The sequence below is a fragment of the Hibiscus syriacus genome, unplaced genomic scaffold (assembly GCF_006381635.1).
Source record: "Hibiscus syriacus cultivar Baekdansim isolate YM2019G1 unplaced genomic scaffold, ASM638163v2 tig00111392_pilon, whole genome shotgun sequence".
Lineage (NCBI taxonomy): Eukaryota > Viridiplantae > Streptophyta > Magnoliopsida > Malvales > Malvaceae > Hibiscus > Hibiscus syriacus.
In genome coordinates this window covers 2,306,344-2,330,580 of record NW_024063078.1, presented here as the reverse complement: position 1 = coordinate 2,330,580, position 24,237 = coordinate 2,306,344, and the positions used below count along the sequence as shown (strand labels likewise).

The 24,237-nt window shown below is 34.5% G+C and overlaps 3 protein-coding genes across 6 annotated transcripts; 1 reads left to right on the top strand and 2 right to left on the bottom strand.

Moving 5' to 3' along the window:
* Positions 1-694: 694 nt before the first annotated feature.
* LOC120160133 (B3 domain-containing protein Os07g0563300-like) lies at positions 695-8,939 on the top strand. 3 transcript variants are annotated; one of them, XM_039170572.1, is made up of 9 exons: positions 695-913; positions 5,122-5,203; positions 5,357-5,452; positions 5,705-5,807; positions 6,066-6,330; positions 6,540-6,639; positions 6,984-7,158; positions 7,528-7,607; positions 8,176-8,939. In XM_039170572.1, the coding sequence occupies exons 1-9, from the start codon at positions 795-797 to the stop codon at positions 8,191-8,193; spliced, it is 1,038 nt and encodes a 345-aa protein (XP_039026503.1). In that variant the 5' UTR covers positions 695-794; the 3' UTR covers positions 8,194-8,939. The 3 variants fall into 3 exon arrangements, with proteins under 3 accessions (XP_039026503.1, XP_039026504.1, XP_039026502.1); XM_039170573.1 differs by lacking the exon at positions 8,176-8,939 and having other exon boundaries at positions 6,066-6,282; positions 7,528-7,872; XM_039170571.1 differs by lacking the exon at positions 8,176-8,939 and having other exon boundaries at positions 7,528-7,859.
* A 3,432-nt stretch (positions 8,940-12,371) lies between these two features.
* Positions 12,372-13,622, bottom strand: LOC120160261. Its single transcript, XM_039170673.1, has 2 exons — positions 13,091-13,622; positions 12,372-12,860 (listed from the first exon to the last, which is right to left on the bottom strand). The coding sequence occupies exons 1-2, from the start codon at positions 13,605-13,607 to the stop codon at positions 12,466-12,468; spliced, it is 912 nt and encodes a 303-aa protein (XP_039026604.1). The 5' UTR covers positions 13,608-13,622; the 3' UTR covers positions 12,372-12,465.
* Positions 13,623-16,886: 3,264 nt separating this feature from the next.
* Positions 16,887-20,095, bottom strand: LOC120160285. 2 transcript variants are annotated; one of them, XR_005519425.1, is made up of 7 exons: positions 19,641-20,095; positions 19,062-19,139; positions 18,313-18,347; positions 18,164-18,219; positions 17,886-17,984; positions 17,318-17,430; positions 16,887-17,203 (listed from the first exon to the last, which is right to left on the bottom strand). XR_005519425.1 is itself a non-coding variant. In XM_039170699.1 (7 exons), the coding sequence occupies exons 1-6, from the start codon at positions 19,836-19,838 to the stop codon at positions 17,372-17,374; spliced, it is 525 nt and encodes a 174-aa protein (XP_039026630.1). In that variant the 5' UTR covers positions 19,839-20,095; the 3' UTR covers positions 16,887-17,203; positions 17,357-17,371. The 2 variants fall into 2 exon arrangements, 1 of the variants encoding a protein (XP_039026630.1); XM_039170699.1 differs by having other exon boundaries at positions 17,357-17,430.
* Positions 20,096-24,237: the final 4,142 nt, after the last annotated feature.

Sequence of the window (24,237 nt, the reverse complement as noted above, 5' to 3'; positions counted from 1 at the left end):
TCACCCGATTGTTAATTTTTTTAATAAAAAAAGGATGAATTTGGAACATAATGAATAGTCGGGTGATCATTTTATAACTTTTTAATAGTTAAGGGACACAACAAAGCAACTCCCAATAGTTAGGGGACCATTTTACAGTTTTTAATATTTAAGGGACTCAATAAAGCGATATCCTATAGTTGGGAGACAATTTATGTATTTTACCCTAATTTGTTTTCTAATATATAATTAATTAAATTGATGTAACTGAAATACTGAATTAAAAAATAATATTTCAAAATTCAAATTTTGAATCATAATTTTTGTGCTAATTATAAATGATATATTTTTTAGAAATAATTTACATACCAAATTAGCACATATTTGTAATGATTATATTTAATTTCTATGCAATTTATAAATGATATATTTTTAAAAAATAATTTACATACCAAATTAGCACATATTTTTAATTTACTCCCTACCCCAATTCTGATTTTATTATTAAATAAAAAATAAAATCATAATAATTTTCACCGTTAGATCAAATCCAATGGTGCAGAAACCATGAACGAGTCCCGGAATAAGGCTAGGAAGAACAACACCACAGCAGCTTAGCTGGGGCGTATCCGTGTTGATGTCAGTGCGACTAAAATTCTGACAAATACTTCCAAAATCTTAAAAAACGGTCCCTTTCTCAGATACCCATTTTGTTCATTTCACTCTTTTGACTGTCATCATCATTTTGAAAGAGAAGAAAAAACAGCAATTCAAAGCTCTCCTCTGTGTTTTCTCATTCACTGTTTATTGAAGAAATGGCTTCTTCTTCCTCAATGAGCATGAGATGTTTTCACTGCAAAGCTTCATCTGCTACGTTCATCCCCGGTTGGCGACTTCGTAATGGCGGTTTTGCTCTGCTCTGCCAGCGCTGTGGGTAAGCTTTTCTTTTTGCATTTTCTTTCTCTGTAAATCTCACTTTTCTTCCAATGCATGTCAATTTTTTTTTTTTAGATTAGATAAAGTTGGTTGTTTTTTTGAGTTCAGTCTGTGTCTTTAACTTCAATGAACTGGTTTGATTGTTATGGCTTCAAGTTAAATTCTTTTATACAGATTTCCAATCAAACCTCTTGAATTAAAATTGGGTTTGTCTCAATTTATTTATTTACATGGAAACGTCTTTAGTTAAAACTACTATATACTATTGCATTCATTTAAGTACTTTGAAACTGCAAACACATATCAAGAAAGTAAGATGGATAATTAGTAATTTTTCCCATGTTTGTCCCTAAGAGTAAAAGTTTGGGAGTTATAATGTTACTATTGGAGAACTTGAAAGCTCCCGTGTTAGCAGATAAGAGCAAAATGAGAAAAAAAGATGAAATTGTTGCATTTCGACTTGATTCGAAGTAATGAAGCTGAATGCTAATTTCCGGATGAAAAAGTGTATTGTTTGCTAATTTCATTGTGATTTGTTGTTTATAACAAATTGGCCGCATTAACTTTGGATTATCGAAAAGAGAAGAATTAAAATTTGTGCTATAAACTGCTTCCCGCTATGGATTGTTACGAGCTTAAGTATAGTTTTTATTTTTTAAGAACTTGATGCTTTGGAAGGTTATTTCTTCACCTGCTTGTACAATGAAGCCCCTTTAGATTGAACATTTCTTCAATCTTCAGAGATAATCATTCTTTTGTTCTAGACTGTTTAGGGCTTCTTTAATTGCTTATATATGCCATCCCTCGATTTTCATGGATTCTGTATGTGCTTGTTTCTGTTATTTTTGTTAATCTAAATTCTAGGATAAGAGGAATTACTTGCCATGTTAGTACTTGTCTTGTGTCAATCAATGTATTGTTTTTTTGGGGTCTTTTTACCCTCCATTTGTCAATTCCACCTTTACATTTTTCCTTCTGCACAATATGTTCAAAGAGCAAGCTGAAGAAAAAATGGTCAAGAAATCTTGGTATTCGCTGCTGTTCTCAGTCTTCACACACCAACTGTTGGTGACCAAGATGAGTAGGAGATACAATTACCAAAGAATGTAACAGGGGATTCTAGAATAAGTTGTAAATAGGATATCACATAACAAGCTGATGGAGTAAGCTCCGTTTCTATTGCCATTGTTGCTGTTATGTTTGTCCTAGGTACCCCATTCATCCGATTCCTTTGTTACAATAAGTTATGTTCGCTGACAGCATTCATCACTGTGCTTCTGTTCCCTTTTGGTGGAGTGAACCTCTCTTATCCCATTTGCATGCTTGTTTATTTATTTGGGAAATTTGTTAACAGAACAATTGGTTTGCGACTAGCATTTCGGGAAGGCAGGAACTGATGGTTAGCTTCCCTCTCGAGATGTGTCTTGTCACTGCCTTGATAATTTAAACAATGGATGGAAGGAATAAAAGATCTTGCAAAGAGTGACTATGAATTGTAATCATCACTTCATACAGTAATTAATTAGTACTATTTGTTAGTAAAGACACAAACACCATAGAATCTAACCAAAGCTTAAATGTTTCAGTTATTTTAAACAATTTCTTCATAAATTTGAATACACATTGAGGCATTGTCATAACATATGGGACATCAAGCATAGAATTATGATGACAGTTCACTTTATTCATAATAATCTTCCTTATTTCATCAATTAATTGGATCAGTAAGACTATCTCTCATGTCCCGAGAAGCTCCTTTCATATAGTTTTTATATGTTAAACCATAATCATATTGTGGAAGAGATCATTTTGTATGGAGGCCTTATGAAAAGCCGTTAAAAGATTTAATGGAAGTGGATAGTCCAGGTATGAATTGCAACTCTGATTTTAGGGTTGTTTGGATTAGGAATTTCATTAGGTATCATCAGAAAATTATGATTTTCTAAGTTGAACTGTCAAGAGACACCGAACATCTTTGGGAATTCTATATCAAGGTTTTAATAGAATGTTCTTTACAGAGCTATTTCCTTTCCGAGAAATAAGTAGCTATTAACCATATGATTAGTAGGAAAGTTTTATTTATTTTCATTGCAATAATGCTTTTCATAATAGATATGTATGTGTTATGGTGTTAGAAATGTAGATTTTAGTTTCAACTTGTTATACCCTCCGCCGTAAAGCTACATTTAATACACCTCCGGAGGGAACACGAAGGAACCCTCTAGAAAGTTGCAATAAACACCCCCTCGGAGGCACAACAAGGAACCCTACAAAGGCACCCTTTTGGAAAAGTACCTCCGCCACAACTTGACCCGCCGCGAGTCCTACATGTAAACTGCCAGGTCAAATGTCAACTACTTCATCAATTCCTTTCAGAAAAAGTGGACCTAGGCTGCATCACGATGTTGAGTACCTTGGTCAATCACGTCATCCCACTTGCCTACAATCCCCAATGATCGACCGCCACATGGCACCTCGAGATAGAGGCTCAAGTGACCTTTTCAATCCTCACATCCTCTCTCTTCCCTCTACTCCAGCCACCTTTCCTAGAAGCTCTCCTTCTTGTACTATACAAGGTGAACCACCTATCATCGTCATCCAACCCTCTTTATATCAACACAACTTAGAATAGCTTTCCGAATACTGGGATCATGTTGGTGTTCATTCGAAATTGATAAAACAATGAATGGTGTTAAGGAAGTAATAACCATTTCACTTGTATTGAGTATAATCTAAGAGGCCTAATGGATAACTTTCTCATACATACCCTGAGATACCATTACATAAAGTCATAATTGGGTGCTGGACATATATTCTATTCTCTATGAGGTTTTATCCACTTGAAATTGTTAATTTGGCTTCACTATTGACGAGTTTGGTGGCCGGACCAGAGTCGAAAGAAATTAGCCTAAAAATATCCTATTGAAGAGAGACATACTTTTTATGATTATACTTTAGCATTTAGTTTAAAATTAGTTAGTCAGACGCTTATTAGCATACTTGGAGGTAGCCTTTTGTTCTTCTTCTATCCTCTTTGTAGTAATTTACACATTCTACATAAACCATAAAAATTTTTGGTTTTGTTGGAGTAATTGGGCTGGTCATTGATGGAAGAGGAAGAACGACTTCCAAAGTATTGGGCCTCTCATGTCCATTCCCCCCCCCCCTTGGTTTAAAGGGAATAGATGGGAGACACGAATAATATATGGTCATAAGTTTTAGGAAGTAAAAAGCGATCTTTATTTTCTATTTCTGTGTTCGATGTTTTCAAATCTGTGTATTACTTGAGTATAGATGTCGGCAATCTGCATAGTGTGCAATTCTATGGCAGCACATCATATATTTACCATTAATGGTGAATAAAACATCTAAGAAAAATGATTCAAAAGTATGACATTTTCGGTAAAATGATACTTGGTCTAGTTTTAGCTTACTAGAAAACCAAGAAGTCCTTTTCATCATGCTTTTTGAAATCTTTCGGTGTATTGTCAAAAATCTGTTGCGGTTACAGTTATAGTGAGTAGTGATACGGGCATCGGATGATAAAACGGAGTTGTATGTTCTACTTTTAGTAACATTGCATACATCTGTCGCTTTATAAGTTATTTATCAATTGGTTGTTGTCCTTACTTTCCCTTCCTCTCTTACTCTAACTGTCTCTTGGTTTGTCGGAGGTTGTTCGCTAGCGCACATGCACAGTCATTTAATAAAGTAAAACGCATCATTTATGAAAGTATTTAATATATCAACATTATCTCAAATATCTTACGCTGAATTATTTGCATACTAATGATGGCACACAAACACACACACACTATATATATATATTCCCTGCAATAGCTTGTCTATTTTTCAGAACTGATCGTTAATGTTTACTTGGGTTGTTGCATACATCTTCTTGATTGCTGCTTTTCATTTTTGGATGGCAGTTTGTTTCTTTTCATGTATTGAATTACTTGTGCTCTTTCATATTATTACAATATGAAAACATGTGCTTAGACTTTGCTTTTGACTTCATGGATTCTACGTTCGAGTTTTGGTGCATGCATCTATGATTCTACGTTTGAGTTTTGGTGCACGCATCTATCCTTATTTTAGGTTCATTTGTGTTCCTAAGAAGGTGTTATCAGGAACCCTTGAAAAAAACTGAGTTTATTATCTCTGTAGTGTTCATAAAGAACCTAACTCAGTCTTTTGCAAATTCAGTTACGCTTTTAATGAAGGAACATTGTGTGAAACTTTTCATCCTGAAGAGTCTGGCTGGAGAGAGTGCGCTTCTTGTAAGAAGGTAAGATGAAAATTCTTAATGATTTTGCATTTTCTTTTTCCAGGTATGTAGCTGATTGTATAGAATTTCTCTTCAGGTTATTTCTCTTTAATTTTATTTTCGAGTATGCAAACTTTATTCTCTAATGCTTGATTTTTCTTCCATTTGTTACAGAAAATTCATTGTGGATGTATTATGGCAGCCCATACATATACAATATTGGACTCTACCGGTGTGCAATGTATGGAGTGTGCCATAAACGAAGCTATGGTAGGAGTCAATTATCCGGCTATCCTATCTTTGTTTTTTCATGCCCTTTTCATGTGTAACTAACATTTTATACCGAATTGCATAATCTATATATATAATACCATTATCCTTAAAAATAAATGTTTCAAACTTCAAATTAGCATATATTTTGTTGAATTCTTCTAGTCCTTCTTCATCTAAATATGAAGTTACTTCTAGTCCTTCTTCATCTAAATATGAAGTTATCAAAGTTTAGATATACATCTATTTCAGGCACCGCACCGATGCTCTCTAGACTTTGGACTCCCTGAGGCTTTGCTGCAAGCAACGGACTCTCCTCAAATACCATCTGCTGACCCAGAGAAAATGATAACTGGTGAAATTTCAATATATCTTGCCTTTTGGAATGAATTAAAATTAGAGAAAAAAAATATTGTTCATAGTATATTAAAAAATTCAACAAAGTATTTTTGTTATTCTTTTCATTGATAAACAAATAAGGAATGCATGCCGAAATTCCATAATTTTATCTTACTCCTCTCCTTCAGCACTCACAGCAATAGCTTGTCATTTATATGGTTTCCACTAGGAAGGTAAAGTGACTCTTGCACTCATGTTGTTGGAACTAAATTAGGGGTTGATCCAATTTCACCACCTGATTGTGTTATACGCAACGCCTCACCTAATAAGGTAGCCACTCCAACTACTCCTGGACATCAAGCCCAATCTCCTCCAGCAGAAACTGAAGAAGAAGACTCTGTGAATTCACCTGATGAAACCAAAAACTCTCGTCGGAAGAATGGTGGCAAGCGTCGTAAAGATGGCAATAAACAGACTCAAATACAATATAGGTACTCACCCAAGATAAGCTCAGAGGAGCTAAGGGAAATATGCAGACAGTATCCGCTAACCTTCAGTTTATATCTATTATGCTGTTTGCTTTTTTTTTTTTGAAGGATTATGTGATTGCTGTACTATATGATATTAGAAGGGGTCTAACATTTATTACTGTGTTATTTTGATATTTTATCTTGATATAGCTTCAATGTAATATACTGGTTCATTTTGAACTTAACGTCTTAAAAAGTAGTCCTTAATCATATTTCAGGTCAAAATCAAGCCTTGTTCCTTTGTTTGAGAAAGAATTGACTTTTAGCGATGCTGAATTCAGGAATGGGCGCTTACTGTTACCAAAGAGATGCGCAGAAGTAAGTTTTTGCATTAAATATTTATACATATAAATACATGTTTTAATTTCTAAATTTTGTATTAATAGGAATATAAATTAAGTTCCTTGATGGAGTTTGTGATCAATCAGTTTTTTAACGCAGAATTTACATTTATTGTAATTTAAGATTCTATTAGTATTTTTATATATTTTATTTGCATGACTTACACTTAACTATTTGAGTCATATTAGCTGGAATGTCAGTCTTCATATAATATATATATATATATGAGCTCTAGTCTGGCTTCCGAAAATCCACCATATTTAATATTTTTCCCCGGTAAAGAGTGGATATATTTCATGTATTGAAAGAGATTATCACAGGCTTATTTCCCAAAGACTTCGGGGCAACAAGGAATCTTCCTCACGGTGCAAGACACAAATGGAAATGCCTGGGAACTTCACTTCCATTACTGGACAAATAGTTGTGGGAAGATGTATGTTCTTGAAGGGCTTAGAGATTACAAGATCCAGATGCAATGGGAAGCGGGTGATACAAGTAATTGATTTAAGTGTCTAATGATTCTATTCCCTTTTTTGACAAGTCGGTTTTTCCTTTTCAGTGGAATTGGCATTTGAATCGTATATTTTACTTCTTATTTCTCCGTTCTAGCTTACTATTTTGTTCCAAACAAGTAGCAAATTTGACCTTAGTTGTGCTTGTTAAACAGTAGACATCTCAGGTACAACAATATCATCAGATGTATTTTTAAAATATGTTTAAAATTTAGTAATGACAGTTCATGCACCTAAAACAAAATATATCTAGCTGTGATTTTCTAAATATTTTCAAAAGCTTCAAGATTTATTTTGTTTCACCCAAGAATTCTGATTTTAATAACTAGTAACCGAGTGATGAACTTTTCAGTTACATTTTATAAAAGAGAAGCGGATGGACAATTGGTCATGGGATTCAAAAAGAATAAGGCTCCCGTTGTTGTTGTGAAGGTATGTGTACTAATTAATTAAACTTATCATTTTACTGTGCCCTGTCTGATAAGTACAACATTTTCTGGTGTCCATTTATTCCTTAATTGAGTGATTCAAGAAAAAAAATCTGCTTCAAATCTATATAATATGTCTAGTTCAATGGTTGATGCATTTCATGAAAAGGTCGGCCATACGCGAGGATAAGGCTGCAAATAAGATTATAATATGATAGCAATGATACCAGTGATAGTAATAGAAATAGAAATAGTAACAACATGATAATTGTAATTCTTGTTTCCCTAACGACATGACATAAAGCATTACTTATTGTAGGCGACTTTAATCTTTGAGTATAATTTTGATGCGTATAATATCATTATGGTAAACCTTAATCTTTCATCTCAGTAGAATAGTTTGTATTTTCCCATGATATGAACAATTTCTAACATGCATAGGGAATAGTAGTTTCTCAGCTGATGGTATAATGAAAGATTATAATTTTGATATATGATATGTTTATGTTTTTTTAATTTTTGTCTAGAAAATGTTGTTTCACCGTCCTAAGATTTGACACTTTCTTTTCCAGAGCTCAACTGATGCTTGAAAACGAGTTTAGCGTTCAGAGACCAGTGTGAACATTTTGCTTCTCATCGAAGGTGTTGGATGTTCCTTTTATACTTGCTGTTATCTGTCAGCAAACTTCAAAGAAGTTTGTTCTTTTGTGGATGGAAAACTTCTAATCATCTTTTTTATGTTGTCGGTTAAACCCTCACACCGACTGTTGTGATAAACTTGCTATGCTACTTTGCAGTACCCTAGGACTGCCGTTTACAAACAATTTTTCTATAAGTTAGAAAATCAAACCATACTAATTATGTTAATCTGTCCCTAAATCATAATAATCTGTCATGAACTTGAAATGCATGCGACTAAACCCTATTAAGTATTAACAGGTGCAATGGTCGATGCTCTTAATTTTATTGTGAAATTGCTCTTTGAAAGTTTTTTGTGCATTGTAGTTCTTTTATATTGGAAAGACGAATTTGGTGTTTAAACCTTAGGAGTAATTAACAAATAAAGGAGCAATTTGCTGATAGGTAAATATTACTGATAGCACTATGAAGAATATTTCTTCTTGTTTTATGATGTTCATGGGGAAAACGGAGTAGATCCTTCATTTCTTAGTCTTGAGAACTTTTAGAAAAAAAAGAAAAAAAATCAGTACCGAGTCCTACGGTATATGTATTCGAACAACATGCTCTTGAAGTGAGATGATTGCTGTTTGGGAATGAAATGAAAGCTGATGCTTAATCTTGGTCTAGCACAAAATCTAAAATCTTTAGCACCATCAAAAGTACGGGGAAAAATGGTAGAAACACAACATTTAGATTGCAAGAATTATTCCACTAGTTTCCTTCATGTCATGACTGTTGATTTCCTTTCAACTCTTCTTCTAGATTTAGTTTCTCTCAAATGAATCATGTTAAAATATCTTAGGAACAATAATACAAGAACCTATAAAAACAAATGAGAAGTCATGTTCAATGTCAAGTTCATCATGCCGTAAGTTTGCAGCTCCCATCAAGGAAGATGCAAATGATTGGTATGAATGATAAGTAGACAAAAACTTGTGTTCTGTATCAATATGATGAAGGAAAACTTCATTATTGGCAATCAAAACAGTCGCCTTCATAATTAAGCAAGTTCAAACAGATATGTTGCCTGTGAATGATCTGAAAACGGAAAATTTCCCCTTGAATTTTAGTAGTTGGACATTCTGTGGTTGAGTTGGCTACTTTTGATCCTAATCTATAATTAGTAATGCCACCAAGTACTTAAATGTCACGACTCTGAAATTTTTTTCTGCAATTAATTCAATAAGCTATGTTTAGTAATAAACTTCACACTGCATTAATTGAATGGCCTTTGTCTGGAAACATAACTGAGTTCCTTTTCAGTCTATGCAATTTGATAATATATAATATTATATATGGTAATTTGTTAACAGATATAAATTTTCCATATTTATTCTGTTACTGGAATCTTTTTCTATATTTGTCTGTTATTTAGCAACAGGAGTTTAAGTTACCATGTTTTCTAGGTACACATATAGTTGTATGTGTGTTCATCGTGATCTGTCTCGCAAATTCATCGTATTTGGTCATATTACATCGGCTGAGTATAAAACTAAAAAACACACGAACTAAACAAAAGAACAAAGTCATCTGAAGCAGTTGTGGTGATTCGTTGATCGTTTATCGGACCTGCATGTTTATTGCATTGTATATTATACCTAGGAAAAATCCGAAAAGTCATGATGGACAAAATAAAGTACATTTTTGTGTAAGCTACAAATAACTTTGTCAGGAACTCTCTTGTGCCATTTGTTGATTTAATGTTGATTCTTATATGGCAGTTACATCGGTTTCAGAGCAGGTTCCATGGACAGCTGAAAGAAGTTTGATTTCTTAATAAGGAAAACAGGAGATTATTGGTGGCATGCCAACACTCGTGCGTGTGTTCATCGTAATCTGTCTTGTAAATTCATAGTATTTGGTCATATATATCGGCTGAGTATAAAACTAAAGAACACACGAACTAAACAAAAAAAAAAACAAAGTCATCTGAAGCAGTTGTAGTGATTCGTTGATAGTTTATTGGACCTGCATTTATATTGCATTGTCTGTTTATGGTGTTTTGAGGATTATGTTTTCTGTTTCAAAAGCCTTTAATTGGAACCCTATACCTAGGAAAAATCAAAAAAAGTCTTGTAGGACAAAATAAAGTTTACATTTTGTGTAAGTTACAAATAGCTTTGTCAGGAACTCTCTTCTTGTGCCATTTGTTGACTTAATGTTGATTCTTATATGGCAGTTACATCGGTTTCAGAGCAGGTTCCATGGAAAGCTGAAAGATGCTCGACTTCTTAATAAGGAAAAAAGAGATTATCGGTGGCATGCCAACACTCGTGTGTGTTTCCACTTCGACATAATAAGTAAAGCGATCCTACTGATCGACAGTTGTCAGGTTAGATTTCAAGTCTGATTCCTTTCCACACTGCATTCCATCTATTCCCTGAAAAAAAGGTTTTCTTTTTCGTGTCTCATAAAGCTGAGATAGAGAAATAGATATATCTCGTATTTTACCATTGTTCTTGCAAGCATGGAATGTTTGCAGTAAGAGAGTCAGTTCTTGTTATTAGGTCTGCGAGTCATGTATATAAGACATGGTTAATTGAGGATGAGCTCTGTGAAGTGCTGAAAATATGGTTAACTGATGTTAATCGTGCTCAATTTATGGTCTTGTAGGACGGTTCCTTAGCGACTGAAGAAAATATGTTCTGGAATTCCGTCATCCTGTCGGGTAAAATTGAGGAATTCAAGTCAGGCTGTTCAATTTCCTCTTCAGTATTCTGTTCTTCCTTATGTACGTGTTAGTCTATCGCTGTATATCCTCCCGGACCCCGAGAATCATCGATTAAAAGTGTTTGTGAAAAACAGGTTATGACAAGGTTTTAAGCCCTTTACGTGGTTTGTTGTTTTGTATGGGAAAATTGGGGTCTTCACAGGCTGTGTCAAGTATCATTGAACTCTAGGTCTGGTTCGTTTTTATCACTAGGTTTTAAATTCTTGAACTTTACTAAACTTTATTGATGTGTGTTAACATGGAACTTATTCCATTTATTTTTTTTATCGACTTTATCATTAAACTTTAAAATATTTTAATTTTAGGTAATAGATTTTGGTTTTTGTATCAGTTTGATCGCTTAATTATCGTCATCCCCCGTTATTGATGGTAAAAATATATGTATTTTAATTTTCTTTTTATTAATATGAGGGTAAATATAAAGTAATATATGTTCATCATGTTCGAACCCGAAACGTTAAGAAATAACAAAAATTCTTTTATCACCGAAATTGTTTACCAAGATTTTGATTCGTGCTGTAACTTGTAACTTCACATTTTAAATTACGTTCTATGTTTTATTGTACTTTCGTTAAGATATTTTAGATTGTTCGAGTTTAACTTTAAAACATTTATCACCTTTTAAAGGAAAACAAAGATTTCCAGTCAATTGGATCAAATAAGGAAAGGATATGATTGTAGAGTAGCTTATACCAAATATTCAGTTTCTGGAAAAAAGATGTGTGAGCCTGATTCATCGAACCTGTGACATATTTGAACATTACAATTAGGGCGGTAAATGAGACAAGATAGATCACGAGTTACTCGAGACCGACTCTATAAATACTCGGATCGAATGGACTCGACTCGAGTTAAGTTTAAGATTTTTTTTTTTCATTTCAAACTGCTCACGTGCTTCAGTTCAGGATTTCAAGTTTGAGTCGAGCTTGAAAGTATTAAGTTCGCGAGTTTTCGAGTCGAGCTTCATTTCAGGGTTTTCGAATCAAATCGAACTCAGCACTACTCGAGCTCGACTTGGTCCATTTACACCCCTAATTACAATAACTTAATGGCAAGGAGGGAGATATCGGATAAAATTTTGTTCAAACCTTGCTCTAAAAATAGTGCAAATGAAATGACATCAGTCTTTCGCCAACCACAACTGTCCGCCAAGATGTTCAATTTAATGACATTTTCATAATTCAACATGAGGTTCATATAAATTTTTGTGGTGTTTATATGTTTTGAATATTATAATCATATTTAAGATGATAATATAGAAAAGGGCACCTTGTATTCTGTATTCTTTGTATATGCTATACTCTAGCTGTTATACAAAATCATGGAATTCCAATGAAGAAAAGAAAAGACATTTTCACAAAGCAGGAACTATTTACCCACTAAAAAAAAGGTAAATGTGAAATAAGAGCCGATACTTTTACTTTTTAACCCCCAAAGAGTACTAAAATCTCTATTGTATTTGTGCCCCTCTCCTAAGCATTTCCTGGTACTGATTCAGAGACTCCTGCCTTTGCAACCTCATTTCCTCGTTAAACTTCTTAATGAATGCTTCAACTCGGCGGTTCAATTCGTCCTGACTCAACGAAGGGTCTCTCTTGAGTTTGCCCGATCCGGAAGACCGAGTGAGTGACGGCTCCCTGATGCGTTCGTTGAAGGTATCGGATTTCTTCATGGTGTTGGGGAGAGGAGGGTGAGGGGTATTAGGGTCCTTTTGAACACGTTGTTCCCACGTGTCGGATTTCTTCAGGTGACGTGTTAACGGCATCGGACGGCCCTCCGTTATCGTCTTCCACGTCGCCTCCAATGTATCGTGCCGTTTTGGCTTCGACACTCTCAACGCTTTCCCTGCAAAAATTTTGAATCCATCATCAAATTTACTGTTCTGTCCTCACAGTTCAATATTTTAAAATGAAAATTTGCACTTATTATTATTTTAAATTCTTTTACGTTAAGCTTTTGGAAAAAGTATTTATACTTTGCTTGATATTGTTGGCTTTTCACGAATGTGCTTTATAGTTTGATTTTGAAATCTCATGCTATAGAGGTTGAGAGATTTAAGGTATATAGTGGTTTACCTTCCGTCGCCACTTTCACAGCTTTCCGCTGAGCGAATCTCTTCGACACCGGTGGCTTCTCCGCCGATTTCTCCCCCAACAAATTCACAATCTCCATAGACTCACTCCTCAATGGCGCCGCCTCCGTCACCACTTTAACCTGCTCCTCCTCCACCGCTCGCTTACTCTCCTCCATCACCAGGACTCTTGCTGGAGCGGTTCCATAACTGAACTCGTTACTAAATACTTCATTCGAATCCTTGAACTCCGGCGAAACTATCTCCGGATGATTGAGTTGAGCAGACTCTGGCTTCTGCGCCTGGAGCTTGGAAGAAGCGACGATGGAGATGATGATGCAGTTGATGAGAAGGTAAAGGTACGGAGGCCGAAGGAAAGAAAGTATTAAACCGTAAGTTGAAGGAATACCAGACATTACAAATTCAGTCACGAACGGAGCTGAAACTTTAAACAAAAAGGCCATGGATATGACTCCAGTAGATATCAGTACTGTTTTTAGAGAGAGCGTTAGATTTGCCATTAGCTTAAAAAGGAAAACTGAAATTTTCTCGGGAAAATGAGGTGAGAAAATAATAATTCTTTATGAAGTGAGGGAGATTGTAAATGGAAGGTGGTGGAAGATATTTGTATACGAGAAGCAGAACCGCGGAAGGTTTCGCGATGAGATCTTGGCCGTATGATTGAAGGTTGATGTGGGGCCATGCATTACGGTTTTGAGAGACGACACGTTGGCAGGCGGTGACTTGAGCTTTATTTCCACGTGGTACTGTGCACATTTGGCGTACAGTCGACTTATGATATTTATTAAATTTTCCTTTTTTATTTATGCATTTTGCCGTTTTTCAAATCAATTTTATCTTAATAAATAAATTCAAATTAATATATCAATTCAAATTAATATATCAATTCAACTTGTAGTGTAATAATAAAAAAATATCATTAAAATATAGTTTTAATATGTTATATTTATCACATTTGTACCGTGAATGATTAAAATAATTTATATAAAAAACTTGTTTATTAGAATTTATTTTACAAATAATCTTAGCCCTTAGGTTAAATAATAGATGGTTTGTATTTATATTTATTAGTCTCATGTTTAATTTCATTTATAAAATCATTATAAAATAATTTTTAAATTTATCAAAATCTATTATTATTTTATTGGGTAAAGTATACAAATGATCCTTTGATTATAAGATATTGTTCTATTGAGTCCCTGGACTATTAAAAGTTATAAAATAGTCGTTCGACTATAGAGAGTTGCTTTATTGAGTCACTGACTATTAAAAGTTACAAAATAGTCACTTAACTATTCATTATGTTCCAAACTCGTCATTTTCCGTTAAAATTTTGATGGCAGTCTGAGCCATGTTACCTGATTGAGATATGATAAAATATAATTATATAATCTCAAACGAATATCATATATCACTCAACATGTTAACGTCCAGTTTAGACGACTGTTATTTTTTTAACGGAAAAGGACGAGTTTGAAACATAATGAATAGCCGAGTGACCATTTATAACTTTTAATAGTTGAGGGACTCAACAAAGCAACTCCCTATAGTCGATCGATCATTTTATAACTTTTAATGGTTGAGCGACATAACAAAGTAGTATTCTATAACCAGGGGACCATTTGTGTATTTTACCCTATTTTATAAGATATATATGATTTTAAAATATTTTAATAAATTTAATAATTATTTTTTAAATTATAAAATTTCAATAATTAAAAAATTATTTCAACATAATAATTATTTATGTACTTCATTTAATAAAGTAATAAGTCAAATACATCACCATCAAACATGGACGACAAACTTGCAAATGCAAAGATCAAATTGGGTAAAGAGAGCATTGTCCGGAAAACCAGTTTGGGTAGTAAAGAACTCCAGCAAAAAACAAACAGATGTTGCAGTTCACACACTTCCCAATTGCATCCCTACCTTAAACTAATCTTCTAATAATGGTTGGATTAAGGCTTTACTTAAAGACTATCCCCAAAAAGGGAATCTTCATTTTCAAAACAAATTAACATATTTAATGGCTAATTTAGGATTAGTAGGTGTTAATCAACAGTTTAAAAAAAGATGGGACCCTATATTTTCGGCAGCTATAAATAAATGGTGGGTCAATTGGGAGATGGGGCAATCATGTGGGGGTTTCATTTTGAGTGGTCCCACCCTTCACCGACCATGTTTTCACCTTGACACTATGCCAAGTTGACCAATTCATGACAATATATATGTATAGTAAAATAAGTAATTTATGGAGACCCATGATAGAGATAGACCTGTACACATGATCAGATTGGTGAAGATTTAGATCCATATTTCGTGGTAAAAATTCATAAAGATACAAACATTCAATTTCTTCTTTTTTTTATTAGTAGACGAGTAGAGTGTCACCGTCTCGCCGACATCAACCGTTACCATGTGCTTGTTTTATTTTATTTTTCTTCCCTTTCAAACCTACATTGTTGACCATAAAGATTAAAGTTTGATTTTTCACGACTCATCTAATCATACTTCATTTACCTACCAAAACCTTATTAATTTCCTAATTAACTCAATGTTCATACATTTGTGCCGTTCCAGAATTGCCATCCACAATTTTCAAGCTATTCCACGTAATAATGTATTCATAGTGAGACAACGAACATATTGCTTGAGCTGGACGTGTCTTTATAAATTTGATAGTAATGGTCGTAATCACAAATTTGTGTCTGTAATAGACTTAACATAATAATATTACTTTTCAATTCTAATTCCTTTTATTATTTTATTAATAAAATTTAGTTATCATTATTAAAAAAAAAATACTGATAATCAATTGTTAATCACTCTCAAATCTTCTGTCATTGTTTAACAGTACATATGTTTGAATTTATAGTGAGTGACGAATTTAAAAATATATTTTAGAGTAAATATATATATATATATATATATATTAATAACAAAAAAAAATTGTATGGAGTAAACACAAATACAATTTTAGAATGTGTACAATCAATAAAAAAATAGAAAATAAAAAAAAATTAATTTTAAAATAGACATATCTCCATATATCCGCCACAGTCTATAGGTAAGCGTAATGTACGCTTTTTTTTTATTATAACACGAGAATATTAATTTCTGTATTAAAAGCAGTATGCGTCCTAATATAAATTATATATCTGAATAAATAAAATAGAATAAAAAGTAAATATTATTATATTTATATATCAGCCAATTAGGTGACGAAAGAAAGCAAAACGGGCCATAAAATAGCTTTTATGATAAACCTAAACAAAAGAAGAAAAATGATGAAATAAACTTTATTCAGTTACAAAAATTAATAAATTGTGAATTTATCAAATGATTTCAGTAATAGATGATAATGTTATTCTCTCTATAATCTTAAATTTAAATATTTACATGTGCAACATATACGAATTGTTTCTAAATATAAATATTATTTTATAATTATTTCAGATATTTTTTTAAAAAATTTAATAGATCAACCGATTGATCATCGGATAGTCGACACATATAGTAAGGAATCCAACGGTCCCGCTGGACTGGATGAGGTCTTTTGATTTTCCTAAAGCCAAAGAAACTATATAATCCCTCAAGTATATGAAAAAATATCTAAGAAATTGAATATACTTACCTTGACACATGTTCTATATATCTATGGCATGTTGCATGGCCAATAATTGGATATGGTGTTCTTAGAACGAAAATAGGTACAACTAAAGATATGGTTTATAAATTTCGAAATTCTATCTTTTAAAATGGATTACAAGTTCCATAAATATGAAGAGAATGGAAGAGAAACAGATATATAGTAGCTGCCAACAAATTATATACAGCGTTATGCAGTGCAGAACATGAAGTGACCTATTCTTTCGACTTCTACCGGAACGAAGGATGAAGAAAATATAGAGTTACGCTATACCGACACAGTTTATCAAAATCGAACGAGCATTTGCAATGTCACATTCCTGTTATTCATCTACAACATGACAATCCTCTTCACTGCAGTGTTCTCCGATCCGACGGTGCAAGACATATACATAGATATGCATAAGTTGCAAGATTGCACCCACTCTGTTAGCAACTCGAATTTCTGGTGAAAAGAAGTAACAAAAGAGTCTTACGCAACAATATTTGGAGCATTAGCAAATTAACTATCCGACATGAAAAATACGAGAAAAAACATTTCGTTCACTTGCTAGGGTACAGAAAGCTCGAAGTAATGCACACATTTTAAGTTCTTTACCGTCTATGCTAGCTCTCAATCCGCATCTTTCACTTCTGCTTCAACATCAACAACCGGCCCCGAAGAAACGTTTCCTGAACAAACCATTTGAGAGATACTCGGAATTAATGAAACGGTGAACTTAAATTACTATGCTTATCTGATATACAATTGATGTTTATAAAAGTCTATATGAAAAATCCTTTTGACTTTCCTCCTCCGTGTTCTTGATGTAAAACATGTACAACAACATAAATTGATGGATAGAAGAATCATGATTTTAAATGCACAACGTACTTTAGTCGTGTTGCAAAATAACATGTTCTGTTTCTCATAGAACTGTCGCATTTTTTAATCTTCTGCCCTTTTTCAGGACCAGTTTTCTATGACTTGAAAACGATTCGAGTTGATTGTGTTAGATAAAATACAACCCGATTAACTTGAAAACATACTAATCCAGTTATAGTATCACGGCACATGACAGTTAATACTAAATCCTGTAAGAAAATAATTCCAAAAGCCAAAAATATCAGGTGTTAAAAGAGGGCACCTTTCTTGAAACCAGGAGAGAAGCCATTGAATGCTTGTTTTGCTTTCGAGGCTTCGTTGGAGAACTTTACAGGTTCCTTGACAAATTTGTCATCCACCACTACATTTAGATCAACGAGTCAATAAAACATGAAAAGCTAGTGAATCCGACTCAAAGTGAAAATGAAATGGACATGAGGTAGTCCAGATAGCTATCAGCCGAATTATCCAGCCTACTCCATGGAGACGTCTTCATGAGTCTAAAGACGAAGACATGCCAATTAATATAAACAGATTAACCTGAAAATGGTTGACTGCAGTAAGGGCACAGCTGCAACTCATCGTTTAGGAAAGACCTAAGAAATCGTCATTATCATCCGTGTCAGAATAGTTCCAAAACCATCTCATAAAAGTCCATAAGTTTGCTAAGAGGTGCTCATAACGCTTACTTGAAAATCTGAAAATCGTTTCCACAATTTGGGCACTGCAATCATATAAGATATTATTAAAGGTGGTCAGCAGTAGACAAAGTTTCATATGTTTATTCACATTATTAGAACACCAGATAAGACACAGCCGCATCTCGGAAAACAATATGGTACGATATTGGATACTCCTAAGAACAGGCAAGGAGTGTTTAATGTAAACATCGGAATAGCATATACATGAACAGTCAGACAACAAGGCTCTGGCAATTTCACGGCTGCATTTTGGAAAATAAAACAGGAACATATTTGATTCTTAGAAGCACAGGCAAGGAGTTTTTAAAGTAAACATCACAGTAGCATATACATGAACAGTTAGACAGGCTCTTGCAATTTCGGGGTATAAGTGGGATAAATCAATATTTTTTTTCTTCTTCTTCTTCTTATTACTCGGTTTAGTATGATTTTATTAGCAATATTAAGTACCAAGTTTGCCATGGTTCATACACCCTTGAAGCATTCTTTTCCACAATATTTTGTATATAGATATAAACCTGTAAGTACACAAGCACTTCAAACCAACAAGTTCAGATCATTCTTTCAATAACAACCCTATCCAGAGGATTTCAAAAACACGAAACCGAAGATCAGAACTGCTGCTGAAGCTATTGACACATTGACAAAGATAAGCAACTAGAAAACTTCGAGCATCGCTTTGAACAAGGAAGATGCATAAAAGCTGAACAAGGAACCAAAAGTTGAAGAAGCCTTACACTGCTTTGAACAATATCCCTCCCCGCCCACCAAAGGAAGGCTCCCACACCAACAATAGGAACGATCACTGCAATGAGCTGGCGATGACAACACCAGCAATTAGATGAGACTATATGAACGAATATCAATATTGAAAGTCCTAATCTTAGTCAATTATATAAGAAGGTACTATACTTGAGATGGTTTCACAAAACAAAAATGGTGCCACACAACACACCAGCTAATGCTACCATTTTTCGGAACAAGGGAAACAAGTATACAAGTATGACATCAGATATCACATAGTCAACTTGTAATCATTCATTCATTGATATCCAATGAAACATTGCACCGAAATTTAAAAGGAAAAGGAAAATAAAAACTCTCTTAATTCACCCAATACCAGTAAACAATAAGTGAAGCCTTTGCTTTTAGCTAAGAAAATGGAATAGCAAAACAAACCAGGAATATGGGGAACCATGGTTAATTCTCATCGTAACCCTAATTATATCCACTGGAAGCATATAATTCATGTTTAAAAACACAGTAGAAATCTAAACTTTACATGCATGCATATGAGAAGGAGAAAGGATTAGTACCCAAATAGAGACAATAGCATCTAAAACCCAGCCAATTTGACCAGTGACTGAAAGATATGTCAACCCGATAGCCAAAGCAATATTTCCCAGAAGCCTAGCAGTGTCGCTATTAATTTTCCCACCACCACTTCCACCATCACTACTGCCACCGTCGCCACGATTAAACCCAAAGCCTCGATTAAACATCACCAAAACCATTCTTCTCTTCCTCTTCCACCCTTCTTCTTTCCAAAAAATCCCATCTTTGTCCCTACAAACTTCACCAAAACTCCATCTTTGCCTCCCAAAAGCTCCCAACTTGAACCTTTTTGGCTGCAGAGAAGCAGCTCTGGGAGTTTTTATTGAGCAACAGCAAATGGGTTTTTCGTAAAACTCTTCATTTAATGAACTCAAGGGTGAGAACTTGAAGTGATTTGCAGAATTGTTATCATTGGCTATGTTCTAGAAATGTACTATCGATTTTGGATTGTGTACTGAAAATTTCATGGCTTATGTAGTATTACTGTATTAGCAATAATTTCCAAATCAAACTATATTTTACCTTTTATTTATCTTGGACTATTTTACATCCTTTGAAAGTGTGCCACGTGTATGCTCTCCGTTGGCTAAATTACATAACTGACACCGTTTGTTTTAAATTTTCCCTTTCTGACACCGTTTGACCAATATTTCTAGAAGTAGTACCCTTTCTGTTGAGTTGGCAAAGGCGCGTCCCCGGGGACGTGTTTTACCTGTGTTTTCGCTGAGTTGGATGCCACGTGTGGAAGGCGCGTCCCCGGGGACGCGCCTTTGCCAACTCAGCAGACACGTATTTATTTTATAATAAATAGTTTATTTTTATTATTATTATAAATAATAATATATTATGTAAAATGTTTCGATATAATGTAAGAATTATCAAATGTATTTTGTTAATATGTGTTAAAGGTGGAGTGAATTATCTACATTAATATGATATAACAATATATGAAAACCAGTTTTGACTTATTGTAGTATAGGAAAAATGTATGAAATTATAATATTACACATATGGTTATTATTATTTTTGATTTTGATCTATATTTTATCAGTTAATTATTTAAATGTTATCAATCTAGTCATCTCATATCAATATTTAACGAAAATATGATGCATAAGTTAATAAATTAGTATAATTACATATTTAATCTTCAATACTTACATTTTATAAAATTAGTTATTGAAAATTTAATTTAATAAATTTAATCCTCCAATTAGAACATGAAATGTGTCATCGTATACATAAATTTTTTAATAACTTTTAATTTGTTATTTAATATTTTTCTCTACTTAGAATGTGGAATTATTATTATTTTAAAAAAAAATTATAACTAATAATATTAATTATTATTAAAATAAATATATTAAATATATTTATTTAAAAGTTAAAAAAATTATTTAGGTGTACATACATTGACAAATTATAAATGCAATAACATTAAATTATTAGAAACAAAAACATTCATTTAAATACATATTAATTACATAAGAGTTAACGGTTATGATGATAACAGAGCTGGACATTTTTTCTATTGTGCCCGATGTTTCTACAATGCCCACATCGTTTTTGTTCTGTTGACTTCTCCCGAATATCCATATCACAATGTATTCTAGTAGATTTTGGACGACCTGAGTCCCTCAATAGCAATGGATCTGGTACAATTGTAAGCCAAGTTTGAATCTCATTTGGGTCTCTTTCGTTTCCTATGGGCGGAAACTCAAATTCATATACCTTGAATACTTGTGAAAGTTGGTATACGGGATCAACATAATTTTTGTAGTCCAAATGCGAATGTGAGCAAGCAGCAATGATATGAGAGCATGGATATTTGAGTGCTTGAAAGAAACCACAATCGCACCACATCTCTTGCAGATTAACTCTGAAAGAGTTAGCTTCAATCCCTTGCAGCGGACGTGGCATTTCGGTTACACGAAACAATTCACGGGTGCGAGAAAAATTTGTAACTAACAATTCACGGTTACACGAAACAATTCACGGACACAATAACGATGTTGAACATGTGGAGGTCTATACATTGTACCCAAAGAGTCCATTGCTGCTTTTATCCCGGCTCCTCGGTCTGAAATAATGCATACTCGTTCCTGGTGACAACATGTAAACGTAAATTTTTAAGGAAAAAAGCCCAAGACTCAGTGTCTTCTCCTTGAACGAGGGCAAACGCAACATGAAGAATATTGCGGTTTCCATCTTGGACCACAGCCAATAATAAAACTTGCTTGTATTTCCCATACAAGAAAGTACCATCAATTTGGACAATTGGTTTACAGTACTTGACTGCATTAATACACTGAGGGTAAGTCCAAAAGACTCGGTAAAATTGGCAGCGATCGCGAACCATTCGATCATTCACGTAATGATGTTGAGTTTCGAACTCAACAATTGTCCCGGGATTAAGTCTTTGCACAACATGAAACCAACTGGGCAGCTCGTTATAAGAGGAATCCCATTCGCCATGAAGTTTGCAAATGGCATTCTGTTTTGCCAACCACGCTTTTTATATGAGACAATGTACCCATATTGTGACTGTATAGCAGAAATCAACACTGCAACAGCTATATGAGAGCTTTGCTTCACAATGGGCATGATTGCTTGACAAATAATGTTGGAGTCCAAGTTGGATGATCATGGTTATACCTGTTGCACAACATGTATGAGGACCGTTGTATCTGGTTAGTTCCCATAAGTTGTTCTTCCTCTTCCTCTTTGATACACGGACCATCCATTGACATCCGTTGTGACGTTGGACGCAGTAGCAGACATATTTCTCCGTGTTAGATCGATCAATCGGGACTGAACTGAGTTACGAATATTGTAACTCTTTATTGCCATCATGCTTCCTCCTTCGATGCGAACTCCATTCTAATATGTAAATTACCGTCATTGATTGATGATTGAAGTCCATAGTTGCCAACATCAGGAGGTCTGGAATTCAGGCTCATACATTGCATCATAATCAGCCTCATACATATGTGCAGGAAGTTCGCTGGTGTGTATTTCGAACGTCATCCTCGTCATCATCAGAATGTACGTTAAACTGTGGTGAGTCAGGTTCAACGAATAATCCGTTTTAGCACCATCTGCACCTGGCTCCCGAAGAGGTTCTTCGGGTGGAGATGAGGGTTCCTCCGATAATCCAATGTTGAGGTCAAATAAGTTCCGCTTGCGTTCCTTCCCTTGAACTTGAGGCCATTGTATCATGTGGGATGTGAATAGACTGTCGTCTCGTTGGCATTTCCATATGTAAGTCGAAAACATTGGCAGATGATGTCTGCCCCTTGAAGTAGAAGAGATGTTGCCATATGGATTATTGGTGAAGCCACGTGGGTTGAGATCATAAGCAGTTGCAGATGAATGCCTTCCTATTGAACTTGATGGCATGGTATATGCGTTGGATCCGCCATTATGATGTGAAATCATTACAGATAAGTTTGTCGGGCTATCAACTTGATCAGTTTGATATGCAATGCCAAAGTGAGAGGAATATGAGAGAACGAGTTGCACGAACCTCAATAAAAGTGGCATACATTTCAATAGATTGTGAACTCCCCATATGAGCATCAACCATCATAGAAAACATCATCATCGTTTGAAAGCTGAAATGATGTATACGTGAGCGGAAAAAGTTCAGTAGGAAATCTGTACTGAAGTGAAGATAGTCTTCTTGGCCGCTACACGAATCTTTAACGAAATTTTTGTGATTAACTCCTCAATTGTGATGTTTCTCTTCAAGGTTAAGGGGATAATGATCTGACTAAAAACAACCCCCTCTTCAGCTTCCTTAATTTCTCCATCATACAAAACAACAGCAGAAGACGACTCATTTTCAGAGAATTTGAGAATTAGAGTTTGGGAATTGAGAATTGAAAGATTGTGAACTGAAGTTTGTTTTGAAAGTTTATAATACGTTGCATATATAGTGTCTATAATCGGAGTACTATTCACATGAAGGCGCGTTCCCGGGGGCGCGCCTTCCATTATTTCGTCAGAGAATATGTTATCTTGCCCTATTATGTCACTCATGTCCCTCGGGGACTAGATATATCAGTACCTATTATTTCACTATTCACATGAAGGCGCGTTCCCGGTCGCGCCTTCCATTATTCGTCAGAATATGTTATCATTGCCCTATTATGTCACTCATGTCCTTCGGGGACACTAGATATATCAGTACCTATTATTTCACTATTCACATGAAGGCGCGTTCCCGGGCGCGCCTTCCATTATTTCGTCAGAGAATAGTTATCATTGCCCTTTATGTCATCATGTCCCTCGGGGACACTAGATATCAGTACCTATTATTTCACTATTCACATGAAGGCGCGTTCCCGGGGCGCGCCTTCCTTATTTCGTCAGAGAATATGTTACATTGCCCTATTATGTCACTCATGTCCCTCGGGGACACTAGATATATCAGTACCTATTATTTCACTATTCACATGAAGGCGCGTTCCCGGGGCGCGCCTTCCATTATTTCGTCAGAGAATATGTTATCATTGCCCTATTATGTCACTCATGTCCCTCGGGGACACTAGATATATTATATCTATTATTTCACTA